Here is a 22,096-nt window from a genome sequence, read left to right as displayed (position 1 = left end):
TTGCCTTGAAAGATGGCAAAGGAGTGTAGAGAATCTCGAGATCGTAAGTAGGTACTCAAGGAATTTTGAGCAGTTCCTGGAGGTCTTCATTGTGCTTGGTCCATCTAGTGGATGCATTTTATGGAGCTAACGCTTTTGGGAATAGTTACAAGGGTCGCGAGGGGTGAAGCCTTTGGAGGAACGTCGAAGTTCACACACAGAAAAATATCACTAAGCTCAAGTAGGACGCGTTAAGGCAAAGTGTTCGTTCAATTTCACTTTTTAGTCCGATGCAAATGCTGCCCATGATATAAAAGCAAGCTGAAACTACCCCTCCTCCGAAGGCTAGTCCCGTACACCCCGCGATCCCCTGAATTACATGCCATTTGCCTTCGCCTCCAAAACACTCACAGCATCGGGTCCACTCTTAGGAACTCCGTTCGGCTTTGGGATAGAGAGATTGCCGTTTGCTTTCAGACTTTTTGGGCTGCCGTTGAGATCAAGATCTTGGCTCATCCTCGACCCATGTTTACCTCTGAGTAAAAGTGGGGTATTAGGTCTGCTTGTCATGAACTTGAAAGAATTAGTATAGAAATGAAGAGATGTGGTGAATGGACCTACATTGCTAGCAGCACTCAAGAGAGCGATCAAAGAACTCTGCACCACATCCTCGTGAACTCCAACACCCCAGACTTTTTGATTCGATCCCGCAGCCGTACACTCGATATAACTGGCAGCCTTGACATCTCTTCCTCCTCCAATAGCATGCTCCTTATAGTCCGCAACGTCCAGCTCGATGCCGATTGATTGGAGAGCATTCGCCAAGCTGGAGATGGGACCGTTGCCTGTACCTTTTAGCTCGTGTTCCTGGCCATCAACAGAAATTACACCTTCGAATCTTCTCTTCAGGTTCTTGGTGTCGACCGACTTTCCTGGAGCCGGTGGAGCTGGAGATGCTGATCTATCGGTGGTGATCGAGTAGTCCACCAAAGTAAACCTTGGGTTGTCCTTGAGGAAGTATGTAGTCTCGAACAGATCCTGGATCTCAGCTGACAAAAGCTCTCGTCCAACTTCATCTGCCTTCTTCTGGACAATCTTGCTGAATGCAACTTGAAGACCACGGGGAAGATCAAGTTCAAGATTACGAAGAATAATCCAGGCAGCTCCACCCTTTCCACTCTGTGAATTGACCCGAATTACAGCCTCGTATGTTCGTCCAATATCCTGAGGATCGAGTGGAAGATATGGCAACTGCCATTTCGTCTCGCTCGTAGCACCCTCTGTCTTGCGAAGCTGGAAGCCCTTCTTGATAGCATCTTGATGCGAGCCACTGAAGGCACAGACAACAAGAGAGCCACCATAAGGAGCTCTGGGATGGACTGGAATCTTGTTGCTGACTTCAACGACATCAATAACTCTGCCAAGATCCGAGAAGTCAATCCCAGGATGAATCCCCTGCGTATATAAGTTCAAAGCCAAAGTAACGAGATCAACATTTCCAGTCCTCTCGCCATTGCCGAAAAGACATCCCTCCACTCTATCAGCACCAGCCATCTGCGCCAGTTCCGCTGCTGCAATAGCACAGCCGCGGTCATTGTGTGGGTGGAGGGACACGCAAATCTTCTCCCTCTCAGAGATATTCCTGCAGAAGTACTCAATCTGGTCGGCATACACGTTCGGGGTCGACATCTCCACTGTAGCAGGGAGATTGAAGATAATTGGGTTCTCCACCGACGGTTCCCACGCCTTCTTCACGGCCTCGCAGATCTGGAGGACGAATTCAGGCCGAGAATCTGAGAATGTCTCTGGACTGAATTCAAAAGCCCACTCTGTGCCAGCTTGTGACGGATCATCTTTTGTAATTGACCTCGCATATTCCGTGCATTTGACTGCCAAAGCCAAGTTCTGCTCCTCCGTCATGTTGAACACAATTCGTTGGAAACATTCGCTCGTAGCAACGTAGATATGTAGGAGGGCTTTCTTTGCACCCTTGAGGGAGTCGACTGTGCGCCTAATGAACTCTTCTCTGCAGGGAGAGAGGACTTGGAGCCAGACATCGTCGGGGACTGCGCCTGGGGTTTCGACAAGACGGCGTGTGAAATCGAAGTCGGTTTGGGAGGCGGAGGGGAAGGAGACTTCGATTTCTTTGTACCCAAGCTCGCATAACATCTTGAAGTACGTCCATTTTTGCTCACCGTCCTAGAAGCCAACCAATTAGCCATTGTCACCGTGGGAAGAGGAACATAGTATACCATAGGATCGACTAAACTTTGATTGCCATCGCGTAAGTCAGTGCTCAACCAGCGTGGAGGTCTGTCAATGGTTTTGTCTGGCCATTGTCTGTCTTTGAGTGCAAGAGGAGGAAACCTCTTGTACTTCTTCGAGGGGTCCTTGAGCCTTTAAGTCCAATGTCAGTAAAGCAATTGGAAACTTTCCACGTCTTCTCCATATTCTGCCTCTTCGAAACTTGCCAGAAGAACAGTAGTTGAACTTACATGGGCATGTTGATCTATAATAGCGGGGTTCGACAAAAGGAATTTCTCCGCCAGACTACTGACTTTAGTTTGCGTACACTTCAGCGTTCATGAGATATGGAAAAGGAATCAGGGGCAGTTTTCGTGTGATTCGTGTGTACTTGTAACATGTGAGTTGTAATTTTTCTTCCGTGTTTTGGTACACTGCCAGCGAAATTGAGTCACCTCAAAAATTATCTTCATTCGTCGTTCCCCGAGTTGCGGGGCTTGGGCCGACGGGGATGGGATGGCGCGTCTTTAGCAGTTCAAACGAAGCGCGCCCTGCAATTGTCAACCAACAAGCACTACTTTTGGCAATTCACAGTAATGGGTTTGCATGAAGGGTATTATAGCTTCTTGTGGTAAATGATATCATATTTGTATGCTGGGGAATCAAGCTTTCGGCCTCTTCTACGCCAATACCGACATGAATTGCACGAATTTTTCTCTGGTACGATGAGGGGTTCTAGCCTTTCCCGCTGCATCTCTGTGAACCAGGGTCGGCTTTGCTTCCGATGTTCATCCCGAATCCAGCTGTCTGCATTTCGGTTTCACACCATGATTGGATCCGGGACGAACCTTTTCTGCACATGCAGATCACCAAAGCATCTGAGAGGCCCGGCATCACAGAAAGGAGTAAAAGGGTCGGATTGCCAGAAACGGTGGTGATCATGTGGTTGAATGTGGGGGACAAGATGAGTTGTCTTCCCTCTTTTTGCATTTCCCTCTATCTACAAACTCTAACACCCTCCAAGACCCTTTGAACACCATTTGACAATGCTTTCAACCGCTCTCAAATATATGCATGAAATGAACATTCCTTGTGGAACGAGACCTTATCTCTAATCTTCTATCCTCATCACCATGTAAATGACTCCTCGATGAAATCAATCATCCCATTCTCTTGCTCATCTCGAACTGCTTCTCGAACATTATCTGCGAGTCCGCCCGGCCCGCAAACAGTGACTGCCATGGCACCGCACTGATTCTTGACCTCATTCTGAAGAATAAGCTTGACATTCGGCCGTCCTGGAAGCATTTGCACTGTGTTGCTAGGAGATACAACATCTTTCGGACTCTTGGGCCTAGTGATGAAGAGTTTGATGTTGACACATTGCTTCCTCCCCGGCATACACAGAATAACATCCATCCACTGTTTTACCCAACACAGATGCTCTTGGTCTCGGATGATCCAGATCAGGACAATTTTCTTCGTTGCAACTGTTCCATCCTTGAACCCTTTGATCAGATGTCGAACGTATGGAATCTGATGAGTAATTCCACTGGCACCAGCGTACAGAACCACATGCCCATATGAGTCAAGGGAGTGGTGCCCACCATATGGGCCTTCCATGGAGCCTTTGAGTCGCAGCGCTCGAGGTGTACAATAATTCGCTTCGTTGAATAATTTCCTTGTGAAACCAGTCTGCGCTTGAATCACGAACGAGACATCAGTAACCATCTTCTCGTCCCTGAGCCTGGCATGTCCTTGCTTCTCGCTAGTCGGCAAGCCTGGAAGGGCTGGTTTATCATCAAACCAAGCAATTGAAAAGGGATGTGATTCCCAGCCGCTGATACCCCAAATGCGGATGTAGGCGTGACTTCCAGGCTTGATTTTAGCTTGTGTTGGGAGATGCATAGTGACTTTGCAAGCCTTGCCAGGAAGAGCCTGGATAGTGACGTCCGTCCATCCTGCTTTGTATGTGTAGTTGTAGTAGATGGTTCTAAGACAACGAGCAACACGTTCAATGCCCCAGAGAATCGCAACAACCTTGATATATGGCAGCTGTGGAAGATTAGCAACTTCGCAATGAATATAGATGCCGATGATGGCCGCGATAGCCATGATGATGTGAATGTCGAGGAACGATTCATAGAAAGCGTGTCGAATTGGAGAGAAGGCTGTGATAAAGATCACGAGCATCGCGACCGTAGCAACCATACCCCAAGACGCGAAAGGATCGACTGCAAGCTGGTGGAAGACGCCCTGCCAGCCGGTGGCTTCATATTTCACGTAGGCCCAGCACGCAGTATGAACAACCGCCTCCAAGACCACCACCCTTCCCATCCATCGGTGAATGAGGTTGTACGTGTCGAAGCTAATTCTAAGCATCCAGATCAAGGGGTTATTTCGGCCAGCCAGGATGATTAACGCAATCATGTTAACCAAAGCAAGTGTTCCTGTTCTACCTCGCATCTCCGCGATGGTCGAGTATTTGTCCTCTCTCCAGTAATTCAGAGCAAGACAGAATCCAACGTTGCTCAAGACATAAAGCGCAATGAGTATGGCGTGGAACCGTGAGGGTAGGGTGCCCATATTGAGAGCCGACGAAAGTCTGAATTCTCGGTTATGTCGTTTGCTGCCCAGGGGTGCGTACAGGATGTTCTTCTTGATCTTCCACCAGTGCCAGCGATTTTGTGCCCAGTACGCCTGCGACTGTGATGCCATTCCCGCCATATGCCTAACATGCATTTCGAAAATTTGGACGCATCTTGCTCCGAGTATGAGCGCGGCCAGCGTGCCCAAACCCAACCACAAGATGACTTTGAAGAGATTGTTGAGAGGTTGGTTAACGCCGTTGAGGGCAGTTGCATAGTCAGCAATCGTAGGGTTGGACTCGCTCTCATTATATGTCGTCGTTGCGCGGCTAACAACAGGGGCGATCGCCGCCAGTATATCAGGTAATTGTTGTAAGGCATCGGCGTGCCTTTGAAGTAGCATCGTACTTGAAATGTTTTGTATGCGGTATGCAGGTACTCGAGAACTGCAAAAGAGTGCGTGTAGATCTGTATGTTTTGTTAGAAGCCCGCTTTCTGGAGATCGAAACATTTGGAATAACAAGGCGTAGATGGGAATGGAAGGGAGTCAGCTACCTTCGAGAATCAATGTGGTCTAACAGTGTGACTCAAACAAATTCTTACTATTGTCCTCTGCTATTGAGAAACACGGAGGCGATGTTGTGAATAGAGAGCATTGTCCTGAATGTCAAAAGAAGGTTGTATCGTGTTCGAGAACGAATGAATCAAAATAAGTGATGTCTCTAGGACGTGATTGAAACAAATGGCAATGTCTAGAGCAGCGTCATCAAAGGGATCGTCGCCAGGACTTTATGTGGTTGACAGCTTGGACCAATTCGGAGTGTGGTCAATGAATGTAAATTTCGTGGTGGGGCGAAGGTGAATTGCAGTACTCTATCTGAAGAGAGCGGGTGGGGTGAGGCCACGCTTTATCGGATGAAATCCGAATACTTGGTGTCGTCTTGATGATTTCCCTCGTAAAATGATTCGAGAACGTGCGTATCCTGGAAGGAGATCTATCAATCTAGGTAGGTGACTGCGCTGCAGATGTTTGTTGAGCTTGAACGAAAGAAAATTCGGCTTCGAATCTATGAGCAAGGAACCGACAATGAAAACATCACAACTCCTGAGGTCTAATGAGTGAATGGAGCGGGCGAGATGCAGATAATAAATGACACAAGAAGCAGAAGAAGACCCGTTTGACGGTCAGGAAAAGATCCATCAGCTACGTCGTACGCCTCCAGCCCCTTGGATAAGACCTAAGCATAATCGCGGCTGGACAACTGCATGCTGTGGGTTATCAGTGGAAATCATCGCCAGCCTATCGAACGGGCCGCTTCGTCCCAGACCAGCCCGGCGGACTTGCAGATTCTGGCCTTGAGGCTCACTCGTGCTCAATACGGCAAGTGGGCTACTTTGCCAGCGTGAAAAAAGTCAGGGGCGATGCACTTGGTTGGAGGGAAGGAGGTCGTTGTTCCTGGTGGCGTTTTCTCGCATGTCCTTGGCGCAGTCGGATATCTGAATTTTGACTGGCGGAATGTTTTGAAACGAGCTGGACCCTTTCAGGGGCTACAAACAACGTCAATCTGATAGGTTTTGAGGAGCTTCGGGACGATCACGAGATTTCCGCCTGGGATGACAAGGCGACGGTTGCAGGTAGAGACCCGGATACACTGCTATCCAATTGCTCATGTTTGTCACGAAATACATGTGAAGTACCTATGCTGATACTTGCGTCTCTATCTATACGGTCTGACGATTTGTGTGATGATGTTTCTCGGAGAACGCCTTCAGCCCAGCGTGCCAAGAAGTTTCGAAACATGTAGGTGACATGGGTATTTCGACAAGTGACAAGAGAGATGCTTGGAAGACTTGTCCCAAAGTAGAACATTCACAAAGGTTGAAAGCTCCAAGCTTTCAGGCACTTTTCAGGCTTCAAGTCTTGGCATATGGAAAATCGTTTCGCCGAGTCAGGTGATGCTCTCGGAGCCGATCGCTGAACCTCAAATTTCAAGAGCTTGATACGGGACGTCGATGAACAGCCATTGAATCCCCGACAGCCTCTCACAATGGGTTCCGGTTCTTCAAAACCAGACACTTCGCCAAAGACACAAGTTTGGACATCGTAAATCCTCCCCCAGGCCCCCAGGGCCCAAATCAAACTCAAATGTAGCTAACAACTCACCAGGGAAACGCCCGTCCGGTTCTCACAAGGTCTGGTAGACTCTTTACAATCAAGTCCAGACGTATGCTCAATGTCCGTTATCTACTAGTGCACTTCTAAATCTTCTGATCTAGTCCGACTCGACCCGCTCAAAGACTCTCGAACTTCACATCCAAGCTCGCGTGGCCGAAGAGCTAAAGCAACTCCAAGACCGTGCAGCCAAAGATTTCGAAGCCCTACAAGCCAAGATCTCCGCAGCCGAAGAATCACAAAAGAAGGACCAACCAAAGTCTGCCGGCGATAGTTTGAGGGAATTGGGAAGAGAGGCAGTTCAGAACGATGTTCAGCAATTAAGAAAAAAGCTGGAACAGAGAAAGAAGTTGGCAGATATCGATGAGAGTGTTGAGAGTGCCAAGAGTGCAGTCGTGAAGTGCTTGAGAGATAATGATAGAAGGCCGCTGGACTGTTGGAAAGAGGTCGAGACGTTCAAGGCCGAGGTTAGAAAACTGGAGGGAACGTGGGTAGAGAAGGTTGTGAGATAAGGAAAGGCTGCCACGCATAATACATTGTAGAATAAGTGTATCGCATAGATGGAAATGCAGGAAAGCGCTGTGAACTCAGAGTTATTGGCCATAGGCTTAGGTGACCGTTGTGATAATGTCATAAATTCTGTTCTAGAAGTCCCATTTCAGGTATTTCTTCTGGGAGTTCAGAGGCTTGTTTCTGTCTCATAGCTCGTGCTCTCTCCAGGCCTTGAGCACGCTTTCGCTCTTTTCTGATCTGTGGATCTTCCCAATCTCCATTCTCTCCTTGCCTTTTGGCGGCAATACCATCAATCTCCTTCGACAACATTCGGAATCTCTCGATCCTCTTCGTATTCTCGACGAATCGTTGGTTTGACACCTCTATTAGATTCTGCAGTTGCCACTCAGGGATCATACAAATCTCTGAACCGTCTCTCTCGAATCCTATCACAGATTCTAGAGTTAGACCCATTGTGCGAATTCCCACCATAGGAGTAGCAGGCTCTGCTGTAGATGCAACGAGGTTCAAAGCTCCAGATTCTCGAAATCCAGCTTGCAAGGCAGCTGAAAGGACGTTTTGTGCCTGTTTCAAGGATGCAGTCAAAACGTGAAGAATCTGTGTAGTGTTAACAAAGAATGACTATAACCAAAAAGCATGACATACCATAGGCTCGAATTTAAAATGAATCAACCTCCTTTCAAGGACACCTCCCATTTGAGCTTGTAAATCCTGGACGTCTGTACTCTGCATCCCCAAGAACTCAATCCAACTCTTTTCACCATCCTTTTGAACAGGATCATGAGAAACAAAAAGCCACCTCCCACCACCGCCCTTCCCACCAACACCAGCACTCTTCTCCCTGCCCTCTAATTCCCCTTCTCGCTCCTCCGATCCATCATCAACTTTGCGTCTCCCTTCCAAGAAAACACTGACCCTTCCAGCACAACTACTCGTAGTCACACATCCTTCAATCGCATTGATCTCATCGATCAGAACCCTAATGCCTTCATCCACGGACCCTTTCGGTGATAGATCATCGTATTCGGCGGCTGGAATGGAAAGCTGCTCTAATATCCGCTTCTTCTTGGCGATGAAGGAGGGAGGTAGTGCTTCGGCCATGGTGGTTGAGGAGTGGTGGTTTGGGAAGGAGGGGTTGATGTGGGTCCGTGCAGAGTTTGGTGGTTTGGAGATTGTGGATTTTGTTCTTTCTTCATACTTACCCTCGATGTCCACCATCGCTCCACATTCGTCACTTATTGTGCTATTAGAAACCACGAACAAGATATGATGTCCTTCTTCTCGCCGAATCTGTTGGCCATCTCCTTCGGAGGCTGTTGAATGATTCCGACCCAGCCAATTGAACTGATTCACACGGCACTGTTGCACACCGATTCTTTCAATACTTGGACTTCCCAGAATTATAAGATAACAATACCCTAAATGCTGCATTGATCCTTCGTGCTCTTATGGGACTAATCGTGCTTTTACTGCCTGCCTGCCTGCTTTGCTATTTTGCGTGCTTTTGCTTTCCTTCATTCATTGTTTGATCACGGCTAGTCACAATGCATTGTTACGTGCGTTTATTCATGACTTTTATTGAGTTCGTACTATTTCAGACTCAGAGAGCCTCTTCCGATCTTCAAAGTGAAGCCTTGAAGTCATCAAATCTCCCGTTAATCATCATTGGTAAGCAGCTGTAACTCATCCCCCTTCCAGTACTACAGCCGCTCCCCGTATCATCAACTATCGTATCGCGAATAAAAGGACGAGACGCCACGTTCGGTAGCAGTCAGAATGCCAGTAAAGGCAACTAGACCACGAAACCATAAATAATGCTGCGTCAACAATCGTCATTGCAGAAATCAAAATGAAGGAAACACCTCTGTGGAAAGAGTAGAAACAACCAGTTCCACCCTTTCGGAAACACCACGATGCCTCGAATGAAGCAATGGAAAATCGTTGACCACCAAGTCGAAACACCCAGCAACTTAATGCCACGATGAAGATCAACGCCAAGCAACGAGTCCGCGTCAGCATTCTCCAAATGGAAAACGCGATACAAACGTTTGTAGCAAGACGATGAATGTCGAGAAGGAGGCGAAAGGAGAAACCGGATCACAGCAGGAATTAAGCGCTAGCAGGAGCCTCGATAGCTGGAGCGAGAGCTAGTCGCAAGACTGTCTCAATACCAGACCATTCGTTGGCGGCGACTTGTGCTAGAGTGAGGGCGCCGAACACCTTTCTGTCGACGGGGTGACCGAAGTACTTCTCGAGATCGCCGAACAGCTTGGCACGCTCCAACTTTTCACCCTTGGCAGCCTTATCGGCAAGTGGAACCTGCTCCTTCTTGGAGTCGAGATACTCACGCATGACAGCGGCATACCACTAAGAGAAGTCAGTATGGTCTCAAGATCCTCACAAACTCGACTTACCAGGATGATGTCGTGCGGAGCACCAGGCTTAGGTCCAATGGTCCAGAGGTAATGCCAATCAGCTGCGAACAAGGGGACACCCATCTCTTGCATGAGATCCGACGGGAGCTCGTGCTTGAAAGCAATGTTGTCCTTCATGGTCGGAGTGAAACCTTGGCACTTGATTGCGGCACGCCAGACTCGCTTGTAGAGCATCGGGGACAGGTTGATATCTTGTTCGGGAGTGGACTTAAGACGATCCCTAAGGAGATCAAGCAGCTTGCTGGTGGCATCGTAGAGCAAATCGCGATCCTCGATGGTGATGTAGTCAACCATGTACCATGGATACTGTGTGTCGTCAGCTTCAGGAAAATTGAAGCAGGGCAGCCTGACACGACTCAAATCACGAAGATGACTTACCTTAAACAACGTGCTGATCAAGCATTCATATGGACGTTGGGGACACTCCTTGGAGAATGGAGACTGTGACTGTTAGCGCAAGACTATCTCATCACGGTCTGTACTTACTCGTTGCGGGGTCTCAACATGCTTGACCAACATAACAAGCTCCTCCTTGCTGATGAAACCTTGGAAACCAGAGTTGTACTTGTCATGGGGATTGGTGGGGATGATGGTGGGCTTTCCATCGCGCCAGTTGACGTTCTTAGCCTTGGGGAACAGGTCCTTCATGAGAGCATCCTGGGAGGACAACTCCATATCGACATGACGTTGACCAAGACGACCATTGCGACCAGTCATTCTGTTGTTCTCATAGCGGTTGACAGCAGCTACAGCCTCGTTAAGGTCGGCAAACTCGACATAGCAGTCAAGGGTCTTGCTGGTGACACGCTCCATGACGATATGAACCGGCTCAAAGTCCTGCTCACTGATAATGCGAGCGTTGCGGCCAAGGAAGGCAAGAACCTCGGGACGATTGACGGTGTAGGGAATCTGTCGCATATCAGTATCAGATGCTCAACAATTCATTGCATCACTTACGTTCTTGAGCTTAATTACACCATGGTTGTATGTTCTGTTGAGTCTGCAGTACTCGACGAATGGAATGGAATCCACAGCAACGTCGGCGGTTGGACGAGATGTGCAATTGTTTGTCAGCCGAAGAAGCTCAACGCTTACGCCTTGTTGATACGCATTCTTGTTAGCGATGGTGAGCTGGTGGGGACCGAAAGGATTGTTGAGGAGAGGCGGATTGCTACGAGTAGCGCTTGCCGGAGTGTTGCCAACGAAAGGATCAGACTCATTGATGGAACCCAATCGAGAGACCTCATGACCACTGATGGCATCGTTGAGGAGATTCATCATCTTTGGTGGAGGACCTTGAAGGGTGTTAACCCAATCAGTGGTAGTCTTGCGGGCAGGGTCGGTGAACGATTGTCGGATGCTTTGTCCCCGTCGAGAACGCAAAGATGGAGTGTTTGCGGCACGAGATTCAGAAGCAAACTCAATCTCCTTTCGGACCTTAGGGCCTGGAGTCGGACTACCCATGCTAGAGTAAGACTTGGTCTCATCTTCGCTGGTGGTCTGAGAAGCGGTCTGAGAAACGAGCTCGTTTCCAGGTTGACTATGATACCCCTTGGACGAAGAAGCCTGAGAAGCGGTCTGAGAGACGAGGTGATTGCCAGGTTGACCACGATACTCCATAGAAGAAGAAGCCTGGGAAGTCTTGCTGCGTAGGCTGTTTAAATCCTTCATCTTTGGGGGAGGAGGGAGAACAGGTCCGCCATGCTTGTTCTGTCCATGCTTGAGCTTGTTCATCTTCAAACCACCACCGCCGTTGTTGTTGGAGGCACGATTGTTGTTTTGATCACCACCGCGGGGGTAACACTTGACGACAGTCTTACCGCGGTTGATGTTGGCTGGAAGAACATATGGGTGTTGACCTGGTGGACCAGCAAATTGAGCACCATATTGAGGAGCCCATGCTTGACCATGCATGCCCGGCGCAAGGTGAGGTTGTCCATATTGCATCAACATTTGACCAGCAACGACTTGAGCGTGAGGAGCGATGTAGCCATGGTTGTTCCAACCTTGCGTAGAACCAGAGGCGAAGCTGGAAGTAGGAGAGTGAACGGATTGTTGATAGTGAACAGGTGGTGGGACTGGTTGAGCCATACCGTAGCCTTGTTGTTGATAATCGTTCATACCTTGACCGCCGGGGTAGGGACCGAAAAATCCGATCGGATACTGATGGTGAAACGGAGGAGCCGGCGCAAGTTGAGGAGAACGGATAAGACCGCCCATGTCAGCTGGACCATAGGCTTGCTGACCATAGTAATCTTGCTCGGGACCTGCCATGTTCATCATCGAAGTGCCCGGTGGAAGCTGATGGCCGAAGGCGCCTTCGTATTGATTGTATTGAGGGTATGCAGATCCGGGTGGGACGTAAGGTGCGGAGTTCGGGTTCAATGAAGTCGAATTCGATCTACCGCCGGGTGCGCCACCATTGAAGGGCTCGAAGGTACCTTGGCTTTGAATCTCAGGAGTAACGAAGAAGCCAGAACCTTGCGCATGAGGTTCGCCAGCCATGTAGTAAGGGAGCGGGACTTGGGTCATGATGGAATCGGTCGAGCCAGTGCTCGAGGATTGTTGAGCGCCGGGAGCAAGGTAGGGGGGCACTGCGGACGAGGCAGGTGGGTAGCCTCCTCGACCGGTGGGAAGATGATGGTTTCGTCGATCCATCTCCGCCTCTGCTGATGAGGGACGGGGAAGGTTTCTGAGGTAGTTGTGGGGGGTAACGGTGGAAGTTGAGGAGGAGGTTTTGGTGGAGATGGCGGAAGGAGAGGAAGCGGGTCGTGGGATTGGAGTGCGAGGACCCTGTTTGAGCGCTTGTTAGATTCACCTTTTTCCGCTAGTAGTCAAGATCGAAAAGGCGATCTTGTTGTTCCGCGATGCTAGGGACAACTTACCATGTGGTCCCAGTCTATGGAGTTGAAAAACTCCATAGACATCGTGCCCTATTTCAAAGTCAGCCATATTCGTACAACATTTTCAGGCGCAACATTGTTTCTCGAGTACGAGAAGATCTGTCGAGTATCATATGTCCCAGGAGTCAGCGGACTCTTTGAAGCACTTGCTTAGTTCTTGCCATGCATCGAGCTTTTCAGCTCCACAATGTCCCAGACATGGCTGGACATGTTGGGACAAAGGATCTTTGAACTGCATTGCATGCATAGTGGATCCTGTATATTTCATTATGTCAGTCGTGTCTATGAGTAGTGGAAATGTTCGTCTGTGAGTAGGACATACCTTTTGGCAGCATTTGACATCTGGAAATTATGTCTGATGTCTGTTGTGCTAGAGCTTAGGTAACTTATGCAGCGCATCTCAAGTGGTGAGATGAAAGTGCCACATTCTCAAATGCCTGTGCTTTGAACGTTTGTAGACGATGTACGGAGGTATCTCCGTCTTTGATGCATCTGTGCCATGCATGTCGTTCAGTGGATGCCGGACGTTGTCTGAATGTTTCGGTCCACATCATGATGTCTGGAAGCCTTCGGAACATCGATGTATGAGAGATCTGACTTATATCAATGCTCTCTGTGACGTTGAAGTCATTCATCTCAAGTGTTCAGATGTTGAGCGCTCAGACCACGTGAGGTTCAGGAGTAAAGTGCGAAGCGAGAATAAGCGAAGCCAAGAATTTTTGAGGGTTCTTTGAATGCCCACAGATCTGAAAGGATATTTGCAGGTGTTGCAGTATGAGCTCGCGGTGGCTGAGGTTGCTGTTGTAGTCCTATTTGATTGTCCGTCGACTTCGCGGTCATTCTGCTGAAGTGTCAGTCTCATCTCTAGAAGCGGACTTTGATTCTGGGACTTGTCTGGCGCATGGGTATGAGAGTTATCTTACTTCTCAAAGTTGAGAATCAGGTGTGATTGTAAGCCTGAAAGGGATTCTACCAGAGTATGGCGGACAATGGAGTAGTGGAGTGGAGGAGAGGGTTGTGATTCTTCACTCTAGATTGTCTCCTATCTTCAAGTCAGTAAAAGTAATTAGACTTAGGAGATTTCAGATCTGACTTACCCGACGATGGAAGTCCTGTATGATAATGGGTGCTTGGTAGGATAAAGGAGGTACCTACGCGCGAAACTCTACGCGAAGCTTTGCGCGAAGGCGCTGACCCCTTTTGAGTGTAATCCAGGGTGCCAGCTCAAAGATCTTTCGTGCTCAAGTTCACCAATGTGATTGGCGAACCCTGTAATCAAGGAGTACGACTCTCTTGGTCTGATCTAAATTGAGGTCAGTGGATCTGTTAGATTGGATTGTATCAGTTGGATCTGTCTTACCTGTAGAGATATACTGCACTCTTGTCCAGGGTGAGTGTTGTTGAAGCTCCTAGCCTAAAGACCCCTCTCGCGCTCAGGTTCGACACTTGCCAGTCCTGCCATCAAAAGGTGGGGTTTTCTTGTGATCTGGAGTCAGTAAAGTAATCAGAGCTATCTGAATTAGATAAATCTATCTTACCTGCAAAGATATACTGTTGACCTTGTAAGCGGTGAGTGTTGTTCAAGGCGAGCGAGCTAAAGCTCTCTCGCGCTTAGGTTCGACAACACCTGTCAACGCTGCAACCAAGGAGTGGGTTCTCTTGATTTGAAGTCAGTAGAACCGTTAGATTGCTCTGGATCAGATAGATCTGTCTTACCTGTGAAGATATACTGTGCTCTTGTGTGGGGTAAGTGTTGTCCAGCCTACCTGGGCCCAAAGATCTCTCGTACTCAAGTTCGACTCAAAGAAACAAACCCGTAACTTACTGTTGCTGCTCTTCTGAGGCCGTTAGAATGACACTCGTAGAGTTGATAAACAATAGATGGTTACTTACAAGCTCTTGCTACTGCGATGGTGGTCGTGGTTGTTGTTGTGGGTGCAAAGTGGTGTTGTCGAGGTTGAAGTTCTGAGGGGCATACACGAAGGTGGGAAGTAGATCTAACTTTCACTCTCGCCCTTGTCGGACTAGTGGTGCTAGGTCGACCAATGATGCGATGAGTACTAGCTCCGTTTGAAGGCCCGTTAAGGCGAGTGCTGTATAGATGTAAATATCAAGCGAAGTATTACTATGGGATAGCGTCTATACACAAATCCGCTCTACTTCTATCAGAACAAGATCTAAGGTCTGTTGTAATGCTTTCATCTAGTAAGAGAGTATATTCTCCCTTTATACTCATTGCGTTCGTTTAGTAACTCCCTAGACAGGAAGAATATCCTTAGATCAATGCAAGATTAGTACCAACCTTTGGTTTCTCCCATCCAGCCACCACACGATGAGCGCGCAAGAGTCTGGCACATATATATAAAAGAAGATCTTTATTGATAAGAGGCGGACTGAACATGCTTTATGCTCTCTATGCCATAGAGACAACTTACGTGAGAGAAATCAGGGGATCGTCGGGTAATCCGGGAGGGAGAAGCTTTATCTACCTATATCCTTTTGGCATCACAGTACAACTTAGCCATGGGAGTGCGCACTCGCTGATGAGACTAATGAGTCGTATACGGAGAAACACTGCCATTGGATCCTTTCTGAAGATGCAGTACCATGAGAGAAGTGGTATTGCTTAGAAATATACAGAAATGTGAACGGGATTAATCTCCATGCTTGGATCGTCGGGTAGGTCGATCACTTTCGTCCTTGCTCGTCACCAATACAATACAACCACGGACACGGTCTTTAATAATCAAGGAGTCTGCAGGGTCTGTATTGAGATGTTGTAATCAATACGTTCTGACAATTCGGCATAATGAAAGAAGTGCGAGTCCAGAAATAGCATGGGCGAACATGAGCGGGTCCTACTCTCCATACATCAAAGATCTGCACCCGCCTGAGAAAGCACCAAGATTATCGTCGGGTCGTTTGAGACTGCTTTGCTTTCGTCGCTTGGGGTATCACAACACAACAAACTGTGGAAGTACGCGCTTACGGATGATTTTCTTGTGTCTCTTACAGAGAAAAACTACTAATGAATACGTTCCGAAGATATCGCATAATAAGAGGAATAATAGTTGCTTCAGGGATCATGGGCGAATGTGAGCGGATTTGCGCTCCATACACCAGAGACAAGCTTGGGAAAGAGCCAAGGGCATCATAAAGTAAGTCGATGGCTTTCGTCCCTGCGCATCGCTAGTTAAAGCAGTGCACGATCTACAAGGAATATTGTATTTCGATGTCCTCTGGAAACTGGAGTATAACGAGAGAAGCGCGAGTCATTCGGGGTGTCATTGGCGAATGTGAGCGGCTCTCCCATCTATGTGGCAAGCCGTCTTTGAAGGAAAGAACAAGAGCAGAACGAAGCAATTTGGGGAAGATTGCATACTCCTGTACTTCGCGTATCGCGTTACATCGCGGCCATGAAAGATTGGTAATAATAACCATCTTATAGCTATTGGAAGATGGTCTTGTGAGACTGTACCTCCGGAGCTGTCCATCTTCTATACAAGTAGTTTTGGACTGAACAATTGAAATTTGTTGGTTTCCCCTCGTCCGATATTGTTTCATCCTCAACGAGAACGGTGTTGGCTTTAACGCAAGAGCAGTCATTGCCAAATGCACTTACCAATCTGGAGATTTCCACTCTTTCAGCACTTTTGCGCACGCTCTCGTCTCTTCATCCTGTATGTCCCCGGCCGCGCATTGTCTACGAACAGCATCATACGGAATCCGGAATAAGCAGGTATTGAGAGTGTATGGTTTACCTCATTCAGGATGACAAACATGATGCTGTTCTGAAATCTTTGGGTCGTCTTGCATTTTAAAAGTCTGTGAAAACGCTAACATATGACAAGCAGTAGTAAGGCTTGAGTTCCGGGCAACTATCCTCCACAATGTCAGCAGTAGCAGCTGAGACTGAGATGTTCATTGACGTGCGCGTAGACAAGTGTCCCTGAATTACAAATTTAGACGATGAGAGAACAAGGCATTTCGACATGTTTAAGAATATGCAAGTCTTGGGAAATAAAGAGGATATCTATATAGAAGTACAACACAGCCGTATATCACTGATTTGCCCATGCGAGAGATCGATAGACCACCCACAAACCCACCACGAGTAGCTGACCTGCTATGCACAACAATCCCAAAAAATGTACTTGCCGTTTAACAGTGTCTTGTACAAAGTCAAAGGGTCTTCCAGCTGTCTCAAACAATTGTATTGTAAGCTCCGGTATACTTGGGGTCGTAATATTCGTTGGAGACATGCCAAGGACATTCTTTTTTAGAGCCTGCTTGGTTTGTTGCATCCAGTTCGACTTTTGAGAAGAGGATGATTCGACGTCAAATGGGTACAGCGTGCCAATCTTTTTCCGGTCGATTTCTGAAAGTTCGTAGTTCACCGAAATAGCGACCTTATTCGAGAAGACGGTATCAGGGAAGGAGTAGTGCATGATGGACTTGCTGTCATACATGGTGGAATCTACCTCCCTTGGCGTGTACATTCGCAGGACGTCACGCTCAGTCCGATCATGAGGCCAGTTATATTTTGCAGCAAAGTACTCGCATGTTGCTTTTTCCTCGAATAGAAGTGGATTGTGGGGCGATTGGTGTTCGTGGAGGCATCCTAACACATGCCCAAACTCATGAAGGACCACGCGTTGTACTTCTGCACTCGTGTTCCATGGGGCAATACCAAGTCGCACTGTCGGCTCTTCTTTTGGAATATCGAGAGCTTTGGTACCAACATAGGACCAACACTCGCCAAACTTGAAGCTAATTCGAATATCAGACTCGGCCTGTTTGACCTCCACGAAATTAATGTTCGCGTATCGCTCCCAAGTCTGTACCCATTTCATGACATCTCTGTGCTGCTGCGGACTTCCATCAAGAAAAGTCAAGCCGATTTTGTAGCCAGTTCCCCAAAGATGATTACGCTTCACCACCAATTGCGTGCAGGCCTCGCTCAAATTAGAGCTGTAGCGATAAGAGCTCTCGTCTTCGGCGTGGTTCATCTCGTGGTGAGTCTTTGCTCTCGCTGGTGCTATGTTCGATAGGACAGCATCTCCTGAGATTATATTCCCTGACCTTCGGACATGCTCATCATTCTTTGCAGTGAGCAACGTGGGCTGGTCTCGCATAGAAGATTCCCAGGACCCTAAATCATGCAAGGGCTGAGTTGCTTGCAAATATATGCTGGACAAGAATGTGCTCGACAGGTAGGTAGAATTCTGGGTAGTGAAGTCATCTGCCAAGACTTCCTTTGCAGCGAAGTTTGCCTCTTGACAGTCGGTAGAAAAAGGGCGCTTGGGCAAATTCTCGAGATCCGGCTTTTCGAGAGAACCGTCGCTGGAAAGATAGGGGCTCTGGGTCAAGATTTTATTCTCGATAAGAACAGTCTCAACCTGTGATTGCTTTGCTGAATTAGCTGTGGTGTGTTCTGGGTCCTCTGAATCATTCAGCTTTTTCCCTTCAGCAACTCCATCTCTGATTTCCTGCTCTTCTTCTTCGCAATTATTGAACACCTTGTCGCTGGCACCCTCTTCCACAATTCCTGCTCGGCAATCTTCAACATTATTCTGCTGTATGATCTTGGCATATTCATGCTTCGCTTGATCTTCGATCAAACTCTCTCGGGATTTTTGACTCGTGGTAGTGGGGTCTATCTGTGTCGCCTGTACATATTCCTGGGAACCTAGCATTCTCTTGTGTTGTCTCTGTACGTCTCTGACTCTTGCGGCCCTTATCTTAGCGGCCATATTCTTCTCGATTCGTTTCCTTGATGCCTCTACCTTGCTTCTGAAGCTCTCCATCTCTACAGCCATCTGTCGGAGTTCGAATTTTTCCATTGCATCTGTTTCAAGCTTGAGTCGCTCATCTGCCAACCATTTCTCCTCAATGGACATTTGCTGTCCTAGTGTCACGTCTGCTCTTCTCTCGAGATTCTTCGTCGCAATCGGAAGCAAATTATCTCGGCGACATTCGATACTTTCGCCCAGGTCTATGGAACCAATGACCCCGCCTTTCCCTCCCATTCCCACATCGTCATTGTCCATCATGGGTTTGGTAATACGCTGCGCATATCCGTGGGAAAAGAGCTCAGGAATTTTCGAGTATTTCTTCAAGCAGAGGCGCAAGAGATAGACGTGTTTTGCAGTGCAGTAAGTGGTAATTTTCTGTAGGCGACGTTCCGAACGAAGCTGTGGCTTGTAGCAAGCCACAGTGTGGTGTATTTGTGACCGTCCAAAGGCAAGGCTACCAATTTGTTCGACTACGAAGACGGTACGACTGCTGAACGCAGTCAAAGGTTAGGTTGACTTTCTTCGATGATGTATGTTGTTCCGAAAGGAGAGATTTGGATCAAGTTGTTTGGGATGGAGCTGGGCGTGATTGAGATTATCTGAATACTTTTCGATCGTTGTTTTTTGACGTGAAGTGTTTAGGTGGATGGGATGCAGTAGAAGGAGCTTGACCTAATCCCCATGAGAGGAAGGTGCTTATAGGAATATTGCATGCTGTATCGAAGGGGGCTCGAAGGGAGTCTTATACGACAGATGATTGCATGCCAGACAAGGTAGGATCTCATTGGGACTTCAGAGTCTGCCAGGCCATGTGGAGGGGCGATTGCTGTATGACGGCTGGGCGGGACTAGGGGAATGCGGAGAGAGAGGAGTGAGTGAGCACACTAATGCATGGGTTTGGGAATGAGTACGAGTAAGATTCTAGATCTCATCATATATCATCAAAGTCAGCCCGGCTGTAGCATAGAATGGACGAGGAATTCATAGAACGTGAAAATACAGATTAGAGAAGGCTTCCTATGTGGTTAGAGCTCCCTGGGACAGCTTAGACTGATATACACACATGGGCCAAAACAGACTGCTGGGTCGCGGATGCGTGCAGCAAATCGGTACTCGTAATGTCAAGCAGTGTCGCTCCTGGATGCCCCTGCCAGTGTGATGAAAAGGCACCTCTATTGCGCCCGGCTCATCAGAATCTTGACCCTTTCCATGAAATTCTTACTCGTCCGTTCAGGAAGTCTGTGGACGAGTAATTGTATAAAGATTATTGCGCGTACGCGAATGCCAGGGACAGACTTTCTAGCTACGAGTAGAGTTCTAGCGCTTCTGACTGTCTTAGATGCCCCTAATGGAGAAATCCCAGGACTACACTTGTTTATTCTTCTGGCTGCAATTTGAGATTTGGTTTATCTAACGGGAATTCTCAAAAGCTCTTACTAGGTAGTCTGGGAGTTCCGCAACAAGACGACATTCTGGAAGGATTCTGCTGCTGGTGATCTGAATCGCCCGCCGTCATGAATTGCGATCATTCGGAATGTCTTGTCAAAAGATCGATTCTAGAAGAAAACCGGAATCCGTGACAAGAAGGTAAAGTTCTTGTATACCCTGCCGATGATGTGCTCGGGGCAAACCTGTGCTTGGAGCCAGCCTGTGCTTGGTGCAATCGAAACTGAGATGGCCTGAAAAGGTACGGGAGAAAGCGACCATAGGGACCACATCCGAGGGTTGGGCGTCAAATTCAGCTGGTGTCTTGGGTTCGTGCTTCGCCACATTGATCATATCCAGTGGCTTTCCAATGGACAACTCACACCTGCATGTCGGAGAACATGAGGCGACTACCTGTTCCTGTGTGACCTTTTTCCCCACCTAGCAAAGCTCTGAATATGACTCGAGCTCGCGTGCGTCTAAAGAGTCACGTTTGGCGAAAAACGCAAATTTTTCGTACTTCTCATTCTGTACTTGCGCTATATCATTACCTAGGTATGGCCTTGGTGCAGATTCTGCCACTTAGCCTTCTCCTTTTTATCTTAAGTTACATACTCTTTCTTAGGAGTGAAGAGAATCTTGACATGGTCGTCTTTATTGTTGATCAATTCTTTGAGCCCTTTCTCGACGACGTCTTCCAACAGGACCCGACTCGTAACGAACTTCTCAATACCAACAAACTTTCCTAATGCGACGTTAGCAAGACTATAATTCAGTCTTAATGGCTCCATACCTGCACTAAAGGCCTTCACGGTGTCTCGAAAGTCCTCACCAGTGTAGGCCATCGATGCCCTAATCTCCATCTCCTTCGTCATGAAGATCCCTTGCGGAACAACGAACTTCCCATAACTTATCAGCAATCATTCTCTGGGCTAGTCAAGGGGGGAATCTCACAGGTGTGATCCAGCCCGCAACATTGAGGTAAAGCCCCCCAAACTTCAATGCATCCATCCCATCTGCCATTGCACGTTCAATGCCAGCACAATCAAAAACAACATCAACACCTTTCCCCTCCGTCAACTCTCTACACCGATCTCCAACTTTCTCCTTCACAGGGTCCAACACCACATCTACCAATTCCCTACAATACCCCTGTCTCTTCATCGTCGGCTCACTAACAACCACCTTCTTCACACCCTTCATCCTCAAAACCACCACAACAGCCATCCCAATCGAACCCCCTCCCAACACCAACACATCTTTCCCCCCAAAATCCTCAATCCCCGTCTTCCTCACCGCATGATAAGCAACCGCCAACGGCTCAATCAACGCCGCAACACTCAGATCTACTCCCTCAGGCAAAACATGGCAAACCGATTCCGGCACAGCAATAAACTCAGACAAGCCACCTCCGCCTCCTGAAAGACCTAGGAATCCCCATTTCACGCACGCATTGTCGTTCCCATTGCTACAACGATGACAATCTGAGCAGTAGAACCGAGGGTCGATCATTACTGCGTCGCCTTTCTTGAGCTTTGAGTTGGGGTTTGAGGGCGGCTGGGAGATGCGGCCGCAGAATTCGTGGCCCATGGTTATGGGGAGGGTTTCTTTGGTTATTACGTGAGGATTTCCTGGGCGGGGGATGACATAGGGGCCTGGGCTTTGTTACTTTGTGAAAGATAAGGAGGAGGGATGGGATGGGGTTGTACCGTCGGTGTATTCGTGTAGGTCGCTACCACAGAGCCCGCACCATTCTACTGCTACGAGAACTTCATTCTCTTTGGGGACGGGAATGGGAATTTCATCGATGCGGATATCGAGTTTATTGTAAAAGCGAGCGGCTCTCATCATGATTTCGTTTGAGCTGGATTATAGGGATAATGAAGAGAACAATTTGTTGGACGAATTTATATGAGGTCTTCGAGGACGTCGTACAGCGGGATTACCACGGGTTGAAATCTGACATACCTACCATGTCAGCTTGCCCCGCAGTTAGTCTCCCCCACCTACTTTGACAGGGACCCATGAAGCTGTGTTTTTC

General features: G+C 48.0%; 7 protein-coding genes across 7 annotated transcripts; 1 reads left to right on the top strand and 6 right to left on the bottom strand.

Moving 5' to 3' along the window:
* Positions 1 to 232: 232 nt before the first annotated feature.
* On the bottom strand, positions 233 to 2,818 carry LY89DRAFT_713833 (2-isopropylmalate synthase). Its single transcript, XM_018218080.1, has 4 exons — positions 2,475 to 2,818; positions 2,232 to 2,376; positions 601 to 2,178; positions 233 to 552 (listed from the first exon to the last, which is right to left on the bottom strand). The coding sequence occupies exons 1-4, from the start codon at positions 2,480 to 2,482 to the stop codon at positions 355 to 357; spliced, it is 1,929 nt and encodes a 642-aa protein (XP_018077707.1). The 5' UTR covers positions 2,483 to 2,818; the 3' UTR covers positions 233 to 354.
* A 533-nt stretch (positions 2,819 to 3,351) lies between these two features.
* Positions 3,352 to 5,214, bottom strand: LY89DRAFT_693513 (uncharacterized protein; the record flags this gene model as incomplete). Its single annotated transcript, XM_018216641.1, has 1 exon — positions 3,352 to 5,214. The coding sequence occupies one exon, from the start codon at positions 5,212 to 5,214 to the stop codon at positions 3,352 to 3,354; it is 1,863 nt and encodes a 620-aa protein (XP_018077706.1).
* Positions 5,215 to 6,840: 1,626 nt separating this feature from the next.
* On the top strand, positions 6,841 to 7,601 carry LY89DRAFT_606168 (putative altered inheritance of mitochondria protein 13, mitochondrial). Its single transcript, XM_018210413.1, has 3 exons — positions 6,841 to 6,915; positions 6,979 to 7,036; positions 7,089 to 7,601. Exons 1-3 carry the CDS (start codon positions 6,860 to 6,862, stop codon positions 7,494 to 7,496), a joined length of 522 nt encoding a protein of 173 aa, XP_018077705.1. The 5' UTR covers positions 6,841 to 6,859; the 3' UTR covers positions 7,497 to 7,601.
* Positions 7,602 to 7,653: 52 nt separating this feature from the next.
* On the bottom strand, positions 7,654 to 8,589 carry LY89DRAFT_550357 (uncharacterized protein; the record flags this gene model as incomplete). Its single annotated transcript, XM_018208299.1, has 2 exons — positions 7,654 to 8,094; positions 8,143 to 8,589. Coding segments are annotated over 2 exons (888 nt in total), but the record flags the coding sequence as incomplete, so codon positions are not given.
* A 1,017-nt stretch (positions 8,590 to 9,606) lies between these two features.
* On the bottom strand, positions 9,607 to 11,210 carry LY89DRAFT_573685 (uncharacterized protein; the record flags this gene model as incomplete). Its single annotated transcript, XM_018208697.1, has 5 exons — positions 9,607 to 9,864; positions 9,912 to 10,238; positions 10,311 to 10,373; positions 10,419 to 10,841; positions 10,890 to 11,210. The coding sequence occupies 5 exons, from the start codon at positions 11,208 to 11,210 to the stop codon at positions 9,607 to 9,609; spliced, it is 1,392 nt and encodes a 463-aa protein (XP_018077703.1).
* A 5,606-nt stretch (positions 11,211 to 16,816) lies between these two features.
* Positions 16,817 to 18,984, bottom strand: LY89DRAFT_680109 (zincin). The gene has a single exon (XM_018214014.1). It carries the CDS (start codon positions 18,883 to 18,885, stop codon positions 16,897 to 16,899), a length of 1,989 nt encoding a protein of 662 aa, XP_018077702.1. The 5' UTR covers positions 18,886 to 18,984; the 3' UTR covers positions 16,817 to 16,896.
* Positions 18,985 to 20,577: 1,593 nt separating this feature from the next.
* LY89DRAFT_680108 (threonine dehydrogenase) lies at positions 20,578 to 21,969 on the bottom strand. The gene is made up of 4 exons (XM_018214013.1): positions 21,765 to 21,969; positions 21,010 to 21,710; positions 20,849 to 20,954; positions 20,578 to 20,800 (listed from the first exon to the last, which is right to left on the bottom strand). Exons 1-4 carry the CDS (start codon positions 21,904 to 21,906, stop codon positions 20,658 to 20,660), a joined length of 1,092 nt encoding a protein of 363 aa, XP_018077701.1. The 5' UTR covers positions 21,907 to 21,969; the 3' UTR covers positions 20,578 to 20,657.
* Between the last annotated feature and the right edge of the window lie 127 nt (positions 21,970 to 22,096).

This window comes from Mollisia scopiformis, assembly GCF_001500285.1.
Source record: "Mollisia scopiformis unplaced genomic scaffold LY89scaffold_2, whole genome shotgun sequence".
NCBI lineage: Eukaryota > Fungi > Ascomycota > Leotiomycetes > Helotiales > Mollisiaceae > Mollisia > Mollisia scopiformis.
This window is presented reverse-complemented; position numbering and strand designations above follow the sequence as displayed.

What these genes read in the sequence shown, in the direction of transcription:
- LY89DRAFT_713833 (XM_018218080.1), bottom strand. An exon ending in AAAGTTTAGTCGATCCTATG is followed by an intron (nt 2,179 to 2,231) that starts GTATACTATGTT and finishes GTTGGCTTCTAG; the next exon opens with GACGGTGAGCAAAAATGGAC. An exon ending in TCTTGAGTGCTGCTAGCAAT is followed by an intron (nt 553 to 600) that starts GTAGGTCCATTC and finishes AATTCTTTCAAG; the next exon opens with TTCATGACAAGCAGACCTAA.
- LY89DRAFT_606168 (XM_018210413.1), top strand. Translation starts at nt 6,860, where the DNA reads ATGGGTTCCGGTTCTTCAAAACCAGACACTTCGCCAAAGACACAAGTT. An exon ending in AAGACACAAGTTTGGACATC is followed by an intron (nt 6,916 to 6,978) that starts GTAAATCCTCCC and finishes ACAACTCACCAG; the next exon opens with GGAAACGCCCGTCCGGTTCT. An exon ending in CTTTACAATCAAGTCCAGAC is followed by an intron (nt 7,037 to 7,088) that starts GTATGCTCAATG and finishes CTTCTGATCTAG; the next exon opens with TCCGACTCGACCCGCTCAAA.
- LY89DRAFT_680109 (XM_018214014.1), bottom strand. Translation starts at nt 18,885, where the DNA reads ATGGACAATGACGATGTGGGAATGGGAGGGAAAGGCGGGGTCATTGGT.
- LY89DRAFT_680108 (XM_018214013.1), bottom strand. Translation starts at nt 21,906, where the DNA reads ATGATGAGAGCCGCTCGCTTTTACAATAAACTCGATATCCGCATCGAT. An exon ending in CCTACACGAATACACCGACG is followed by an intron (nt 21,711 to 21,764) that starts GTACAACCCCAT and finishes AACAAAGCCCAG; the next exon opens with GCCCCTATGTCATCCCCCGC. An exon ending in CGTGAAGGCCTTTAGTGCAG is followed by an intron (nt 20,801 to 20,848) that starts GTATGGAGCCAT and finishes ACGTCGCATTAG; the next exon opens with GAAAGTTTGTTGGTATTGAG.